General features: G+C 32.3%; 2 protein-coding genes across 2 annotated transcripts; one reads left to right on the forward strand and one right to left on the reverse strand.

Annotated features, from left to right (window-relative positions):
- Positions 1–3,010: 3,010 nt before the first annotated feature.
- On the reverse strand, positions 3,011–4,181 carry LOAG_09409 (hypothetical protein; the record flags this gene model as incomplete). The annotated part of the gene is made up of 4 exons (XM_003144936.1): positions 3,011–3,070; positions 3,438–3,580; positions 3,620–3,734; positions 4,137–4,181. The coding sequence occupies 4 exons, from the start codon at positions 4,179–4,181 to the stop codon at positions 3,011–3,013; spliced, it is 363 nt and encodes a 120-aa protein (XP_003144984.1).
- A 284-nt stretch (positions 4,182–4,465) lies between these two features.
- On the forward strand, positions 4,466–6,965 carry LOAG_09410 (hypothetical protein; the record flags this gene model as incomplete). The annotated part of the gene is made up of 6 exons (XM_020447925.1): positions 4,466–4,621; positions 5,417–5,644; positions 6,096–6,207; positions 6,291–6,359; positions 6,610–6,694; positions 6,915–6,965. The coding sequence occupies exons 2-6, from the start codon at positions 5,431–5,433 to the stop codon at positions 6,963–6,965; spliced, it is 531 nt and encodes a 176-aa protein (XP_020301890.1). The 5' UTR covers positions 4,466–4,621; positions 5,417–5,430.
- Positions 6,966–9,364: the final 2,399 nt, after the last annotated feature.

Here is a 9,364-nt window from a genome sequence, read left to right on the forward strand (position 1 = left end):
TATATTATTATTATTATTATTATTATTATTATTATTATTATTATTATTATTATTATTATTATTATTATTATTATTATTATTATTATTATTATTATTATTATTATTATTATTACTATTATTATTATTATTATTATTATTGTTATTATTATTATTATTATTATTATTATTATTATTATTATTATTATTACTATTACGCTACATAATTGCGCTGAATTTTCAAAAATGTAAATATCTGGCAAAGTAATCGCAAGCTCGACGTTGGGGAACAATCTGGGAAAATTTTAGGTTGAGGATCAAATTGCGAGAATTTTGGACTGAAGAGTAACGTGGCGATGTTTGTTCAAGTGTTTTGGTTAAGTGTTTTGGATTAAAGGTTTTTTTTTCTTTTTCCTTTTGAAAAAACTCTCAATTTATAATCGATTTTAGTGAAAATTCAATGAAGTTTTTGCGATTTTTGATCAGTTCAGTGTATTATCGACTTGGGATTTGATTGCTATCACAAATAATAAGTCGTGTTATCCTCTATTTCGGATTAAAGAAAATTTTGAGGAAAATCCTTAATTCTTAAGCATTTTCGGTGAAAATTTGGTAACGTTATTGCCATTTTTGATCAATATGTTGTCGATATCACTGTTATCTTCATCTATTCCATATTTGATTAAGTAAAGATAATGTAAATAAAGATACTGTGTGATAATGATTAAATATGCATCAGAGATTTTTGATAATTGTCAGGAAAATTTTTAAAAAAAGGAAAGAGAAATACATCGTGAAATTTGTTAGTAAACACATTTCTTTTTTATGCTCAGCTAACTGCAAATTCAGGGAATAAAGAAAAGAAAGCTCAACATTTCTTTGAAATTTTTAAACGATATTTATCAAGTAAAAATGCTGCATGATGATGATAATGATAAATATGTAACAAAAAAAAATCTTAATAATTGTTTTAGAAAAATTTTTTGAAAACAAGAAATGAATTCAAAATTTGTTGACAAATGCACCTTTTTCTGTTTTGGACAACTGCTGTTGAGAAATTGTTAATCTGTTGAACTCATTTCTCGGCGATATAGATTTATTCGAAATGTAATATTGTTCTTGCACAGTATTACTAGTTAACAACAAAAGAGAGTATAAAGTATATATCGTCTGTCGGTTGTAAAAATCTGCAGTTTGGGATTTGTTATATAAAGATTAGGGAAGAGTTTTATAAGCTTCATCGGGATTATCATGAAAGTATGACTAGGCATTGTACATTGCGTAGGTACAGTGATATCATTGTCTATGGTGTAGATACTGAAATGTCTTTGTTTTATGCTATCCATTGTTAACTTATATCCTCTTCATTGCTTTAATTTTACTTACAAGATTTCGTCACCCCGTCTGTTGGATATTGTGGAAATTTTATCTAAACATAGCTCCAATTTCGGTAATGCGAAAAAATTTTGCATTATGACTTTCGGAGTTTTTCCGACAACTGTGAAATTCTAAATTCTGTGGATTTTTAAAAACAAAAAAAAAGAAAAATTCAATAATTCTTTGCAGTTTTAATAAAAATTTATTACATGAAAGAGTAAATTAAAAAAAGAATTTTGGAAATAAATTGTAGCAACATTATAATGGTAATAATAAATGATATTACAATGATAATGTTTGGGTAAAGGTGAGTTGAATAATGATTGCTAAGTGTTAATTCGAATATATCAAATAAAAAAAAATATCAAATGTTTATTAAATTATTTATTAACATATCAGATATTTATTAAAAAGTATCAAATATTTATTAAATTATTTATTAACAAACTTCTGTTTTACGTTTCTTCCTCTTTCCTTTTGCATAATTTTGAATTTAATTTAAATGATAAAAAAGATATGATAAAGGGAAGTGATAGATGAATTCAACCTTTCTTTTTTGTGAAAGAAAGAATTTTTGTTTGCTTTCTAAATGGATCGAATGTTATACAATAAATCTTGCTTATTAAATAATTTTAAATGACAATCAATCTTCATTATCCTTATTTGATCACGAACTTGTTACTTACCAGTTGCTGATTAATCTAATCATCGATATACAATAGTACGATAATACAATAATATGCAATAGTTGTACCTCAAAAATAAACGAATATAACCAATAAGCTCATAATCATGAAGAAACGATAATGAATCTTGAATACAGATAGTGTCAAATTAGACTATGAATGAATGTGGGACAATTTAAAAAAAAGATTTTAACACTAGGCTATGATGCGAGGCAAAAAAAAGGAAAAGTTGGACAGTAGGCTATGATAATGAAGGATTGCAATTGTAGCCTTTAAATTCGATGGAAAGGTCATTGGGCAAAGCTATATCAACTTTTTATCTATCCACTTAATTTTTTGCTTATATCTTTTTTTTTAGGCCTGTTGATTTGGAATTTTATAAAGTATCGTACTTATATGTGTAGTCAAAATAAATTTTTGTCAAAAAATATAGTAAATTCTACATCTTTTTTATAAATGTTTCATAGAGAATTTAGTAACTTTTCACGTCTCGTAAATTCGACAACTTTTCACACCTTTCACGTTAGTTTAACAATTTCTCACGCCTCCCATGCAAATTTAGCAACTCACTTTTCATTACCCTAAATAAAACGTTTCCATTTGGTTGCATAAAGCAGAAAAAAAATCGCATAAAACAAAGAAATTGGAATGAATGAGAAACAGTGTGTAATGTGAAGAGGTTATTGCCAAAATTCGAGGGAAGATATCAAATCTCAAATGGAGTTTGCAGAGATTGCAACAAAGAAAATATCTTTGATTTTATGGATCCAATAGAGATTGATGAGATTCATAACAGGAATGCATTAGACGAGGAGAGAGTAGAGAGTGCACGTCGTCTACATGCATTCTCTACTCTCTCGTCTAATGCAGTGTCTTAGGAATTTTATCGATCTCTAACGAATGCATAACACACATGCATGTACGTGAAATGCATGCACGTGCGTGGAATACATATACGTCATTCGCATACGTCATAACTCTTCCTTCATCTCTTGCCTTGATCTTATAGCCTCCCGTTGCTCCATAAGACTCTGTAATGAGCATTTAATATTTGTGAAAATCCTACAAAAATCAATTACGTTAGTACGTTCAGTTTGGTTAATGCGTCTTAGCTTAATTTATTATGTATTTACGCATGCTTAATTAACTTTATATAAATAAACTAATGGAATCGTACTGAATGCCAGATTTTGTATTGCAAATGGTCATGGTTTGAGAAATAACATACGATTTGTATCGAGAAATGAAGGAAATGGCTTTCAGATAAGAATCAGGAAAAGATGGATTAGAGTTGAATAAGTGTTATTGACGACAACGACAAATATCAAGAATGGACAGTATGTTCAATTTGATTTTCGAAAATTGAAATCTGTTTTATTTGTAATCCTGACGAATTACGGGTAGAATAGTTAAAGCTAAGGAAATTTTCAATAGGATAATTGTTGCCATAATCGTTAAACGGATTACGATTGAAAAGAGATGTTTCACATCTCTTCTTGTATTGAGTGCGAATATTTTCTTAGTTATGATTCGAGAGATTTCTAAAATTTTTAATAATAAAAAGGGAATGGTCAAAATACTTGCAATAAATTGATGGGCGAGAAAGAAACCAGCTTTTTGCAATAATATAACTGCAACGTGAATATAGCTAGGCTTCCGGAAGATGCTCTGCTGTCTTATATTATTCCATTTAAACTGAAAACGAAGAAAACGAAGTAGAAAAAAAATTTTTTTCTTTCAAGTTCAGCTTAATGTTTATAGTACAAAAGAAGAATGCTTCAGTGTAATCTAATAAACGTCTAGACCAAACAAAGCAAAAATGGATGATATTTATGATAAGCCTAACGAATCCTTAAATATGCAATGATTAAACGAGATGTTTGAATCGGAAAAAAGTTTCTTCTATTAGTGCAAATAGGAAATACCCTTTAATCCTTCAATCTTTAAAATTATTTCAAATTTGCCACAAAAAGGGAAATGTTTTGCAAATTATTTTAGACACTTAGATAGCAGTTAGTTAGAATGTAAATACATAAATTAATTGTACTTATTATTTGCTTTTCCCAAATTTTTATCTGAAATTTCCGTATTATTTACGTAACGTGCATGTATCATTGTACCGACACTCTCATAACGTTCCATTACGTTATATTTGATATCATTAAAGGGAGAATCGAAACAAACTCTTCACAGGTTGCATGAATTCATGGAAGAATGCATCGATTATCGAAAATTTCAGCCTCATTCGCTTCAAAGTATTGCATTAGCCTAATTTTATTTTGCATCATCTTTCAGATTGTTTGATCTTATGAAACCCTACTCATGCATTTTCATTTCATATCTTGTCATGTAAGTCATTTGATCAACACAGTTTGAGAAAAATTTTCGTCAAACAAGTAATTTTTAACATATCTTTGCCTAATTACATTTTCTTCCCATTTGACAAGTAATAATTGCCAGAAAAAATGACTCCACCGATGGTAGCGCTGATAAAATCGGCAAACGTTTTTCTCGTCCAAATATATTGCAGCTATCATATAAAGAAGGGAAGACGGTTGGTGTCAATGAGAATGATAAACACGGTAAGCTGCTGTGCATGCATTCGTCCTTTCTATCAGTGTGATTTTTTTCTCAGCATCATTTCAAAACTGAGTGTAAATTAGTTGTACTGGATGATTTTTTCCTTTTTTTTAGAGAACTCAAGTAGTGAAGATATATATGCTTTAGTTTCAACTTGGTATCTTATTAATCAGTATAACATTTATTCATAAATCTAATGAATTATAAGTCAATGTGTCTAAAACTACAATATGTTCTATTTATCTTAATTTGGATTACGAACTTGCTTGACTTCAAGATATGTGCTGGTTTCGTAATTTGTATTTTGTATTATATACCTATGACTTTCATCTATCAGAAGAGACAAACTCTATCGTTTCTGAGTTCTAATAACATCAGCGTCGTTGTGGAAAATTTGTGTTTTTCTAGCAGTTCTCCCCACCTTCCTTCTGATATGGGATGACATGGCTGTTTTTCATTTTATATCTTGCAATCTGCAGCAAAGTTACATCATAGTCAGTTGGGCAACTTTGTTTATTTGCGTTTTCTTAAAAATACAGACTCTTTTTCACCCATATCTTCGGAATACTCACCACTTGCAGCGAATGTTATCACGGAGCCAGTAACTTAGCGTGATATTCAGTTGGTCTTTTAATTATCAAAATCCTTTATAGGTTTGTGCAAAGTCTAAATGTAGCGTCCTCTTTAGGGTATATAATTGCTTTACGGATAAGAAGTACTTATCATTGCTGCATTTATTTGTATTGTGATTATACAGAATTGTTTGAATTGAAAATCACTATATTATTTTATTTAAGATGAATGGTACGAAATGATGACTGCTGTAACGCCACCCATTGATGGAATAGGTAAAACTGATCAAAAAAATAACGGTGAAACTAATGGTATGCTTAGAAAAACTGATAATGCGATAAATAATTTGGATCAAATGGGTCTGGAACCGGACAATGCAGCTGAAATTGAAGCTCTAGAACAATCACTTACTACACTGGTGGACAATTTCCGGTCGGGAAGAATGTGTGCTTGTAAGTTTAGCTTACTTACACTTACAACGTGTGACAGATGATATGTTGAAGTTAGAAATGAAAGCTGTTTGTCACAGTGAGAGACAGATTGCTTTCATTTCAAAAATTGTGATTGATCGTGAATTCAAGTACGGATAATTTACAAACATTAATTTAACCGCTACGCTACGAGTCATAAGGTGACGGTTTTTTGTCGAAAAAATGGTGTTGCTTTTCTTCTGAGATTTAAAACTTATTCTTTATTTCATGGAGTTGGCGTTTATGACATACGCTTTAGTCTGCTATTCTTCAAATCGTTGACCAATAGATAGCGATGGCAGTGTTGATCCCGTTTCCAGATTCCTCGTAAGATTAGGAACTGTGGAACTAATTTGAGAGTAACTGGAGACCAGAGCAAATTTGATAACTTTTTGCTGTTTGTAAAGTTCTCGGGATGCTTTTTTTTTTCCAGTGGGTAAGGAAAAATTGAAAATGATGCGGAAAGCAAGAGAAGAAATGGAGGATTTGACTGCATTCCATGTCAAATTGCACAAAATACAGGCCCCAAATTTCTCCACTTTCAGGTTACTGTTTTTCAAATCACTCAAAATTATCATAATAACGATATTCACCGATGATCATAGATCGTTTAAAATTTGCTTTATAGTGATAATGGTCAACTTGATGAAGAGTATGATTTGCTTTTCCGGAAGCTCGACAAGTTGCACTGTTTTCTGTAAGTTTCGCTAATTTATTAGACTGACTTCTTTTATAAAATGTTCAAACGATAGCATTCGCTGCTACGTCGCTGCAGCTGTTTCATTTCGATTCGAAAATATTGACTTTTTCAAGGTAGAGAATCTGATACTTACAACTTTCTAAAATTTTCGGCAAGTTTCCAAACTGAAGGTAATAAATTCATTGTTTTTTATAGAATGAATTGTTATCTGAAATCTAAAGGCTATTTGTTTAACAGAGCATTGCAGATATGATATGTCTTTCCGTGCAACTAATGTAAAGGAAGAAGAGAGAATGACACATACTTTTGTCGAGGGGAAAGACGTGGAAGTGGTAAGAGAGCAGTCGTAATCAGGTTTTCCACGCTTAGAATAATTTTTTGATTTTGATAAGTTTGTTTATTTTCGTCCTAAAAATTGCTTTCCTGGTGTCTCGGAAATGATATTTTCCTTTGTTTGACGCAGAAAAATAGTTGTGGTAAAGATTGATTGGTTGAATTAGTTGAGAACTGTTCTTCATAGATGTTATAATATATATATCAGAAATATTGTAGGCAGAATCTGTCGATAGATTGAGAAATATTGTAGGCAGAATCTGTCGATAGACTGAAAAATATTGTAGGCAGAATCTGTCGATAGATTGTTCTTGGATATTCTCATAGGGATTTATTTTTGGGATTGGATTTAAAGTTGTCATCAAATAGAATTTATCAAGAATTTCATAGTAGCAGTGTTCTATAGAAGAGAAGTTGAGTAAGTGGTGTCGTGGATTTTTGTGAGGTATTTTGCGGTCAGTCAATAGTTGGAACAAGCAGGGGATTTTCTACACGTTGTTGTAGAGAAGAATTGAGGTTACTTGGAGTATTAGCTGCACCAAGTTTGATGTGGATAATGTGCGTGTGTCGTATGTTGTGGACAAAGGCAAGAGTAGATTCTTTACTTGTCAAGGGTAAGGTCACAAAAACGACACAATACTGCTGATAATGATGAAAAAAATGAGAATAATCCAAACTGATCGAGAATAATGAAAAACTGATCATCAATCCTTGGTAACACGGAATACAACTTATATACGGAAAAAGTGGGGATGGTTTTGCTCCAACTAATTCAACAGAGGTGATTTAGAACAAAGATCTCGAGACTTGATTGATAATTGCTTGGACGGATTAAAATTTTAGAAAGTAATTTAGAAAGGATATTATAATTATTTCCTAACAACTTGGCTAAAGATTAAGTTCGAAGCCTAAATTAAGACATAAAAAAGTTACAGTTAGATAACAGTTTGTAACTTGTGTAATTTTAGGTTGCGAAATGGTATCGTTCAAACTCAAATAATTTTTTATACTTTGGTCTTTCGCCAAATTGAAATTCGCGACACTCCCAACGGGAAGAGAGAGAGAGAGGAGGGGAGAGAAAGAGAGTGAATTTGAAGTGATAGTTTGAATTAAAGGCTTTCAGGTGTATAGCAGAAAGTATTAAGTTTAATAACTGGGACTTCTCCCTTGTCTAGAAAAGGGGTACGTACTGTTCCCGTAGGAAGAATAAAATATAGATTTGAGGAAGTCGAATTTCAATTTAAGAGCGATTAACACAATTGAAATTGCAACAATACATGTACCTATAGTTATCATCCTCCAGTGGGTTGTTATACTATCAATTTCTTCCTTTATCACCTTCGTAAATTGGTTGAACTGGTTGCCTAATTGCCTGGTTACTTCTCCTTGAGCCGCGATTTCTTGCTAAAGAGAAATTTCTTTGTTGGTTAAGTGTTGACTGGTAGGAGGTTGGTAGGATGTTTCCTCGTGTTTGTGGGCTAGTAGTTCCAACTCGGCATCGATCCTTCCGAGTTCGAACTTATTGGTTATTCCTCCCTTGAATTCAATATCTCGAAAGGGAATTCTTCCTTACGGCAAGGCGCTATCAATAACGTTCCTTTCTCGATTCTGGCGATTACGTCTCTTTGCAGTATCATTTTGGTTGCGAAGGTAGGTTCATGCCTAGCCAATGCTTCGATCAAGTATAATAAATTGTTTCGGTTTTGACAGCTTCTCTGATATACCACTTCAAGTCGTTGGATGAACTCTCTTTTCAACGAGTCGACAATATATTGATACTTCGCATTGCTGGGGTCCAATGTTTCTTCAGGGGAAATCTCCACCATAAGTAGTTGATACTCGGGTCTTGTGTCAGATTAGTAATGTTTCCTTCATTATTTATGTCCATATCAAGGATGATATTCCCTTTCATTAGATATGGGTTGTGGAAGATGCAGTGTGAACTTATAGTCGTGTAGGTTTCTTTATCAACTACAAATGATGCCTGCAATTCATTGATGATGATGTGATCTCCATACTTCATAGCGTCGAATCTTCCGATCCTTCAATACAATGATTGACCAGATCAGTACCGTTCCATAAAACGATACTACTATTCGTTATGGACTCGCCTTCTTCTGCCCTGCAGTGTGCGGTATCTTCAAGATCAGGGACTAGGTCTCTTCCTTCGTCCAGCAGGATTTCTCCTTCGTTTATTATGATGTTCGTTGTAGATTGACACCCTTCACCTAGCCATCCATATGAGTATTGAACTTGATTGTTTGATATCCATTTGTGCGGAGATGATTGGATCAAATTGATTCCGTCTACTTGTCTGTTAGCATAGATAGCTCGACATAGCTGGGGAGTTATGGCAGAAGTAACCGTTTGGTCAGATACTATTGATAGTATCAGTCTGAATAATGCCTTTATACACACTGTTCATGTTATGTTACTACATTTTATAGCTGGTATCCGGACATGAGTACGTGTGTACATCTCAGCCTTGTGTAAAGTAACATTTTGATTAGTGATACTTTCGCAGTTCCATTTCTCAGGGATATTAAACGGTATTCTTAACTTCCACGTGCAGTTACTCATAGCTTGGACTTGTGCAAACATCAATGCTATTACATTAAGCACGAATAGGGTTCTTAGGAACTTAGGTTTGCTCGTCTTTTCTGCGTTTA

Source organism: Loa loa, assembly GCF_000183805.2.
Source record: "Loa loa unplaced genomic scaffold supercont3.12, whole genome shotgun sequence".
NCBI lineage: Eukaryota > Metazoa > Nematoda > Chromadorea > Rhabditida > Onchocercidae > Loa > Loa loa.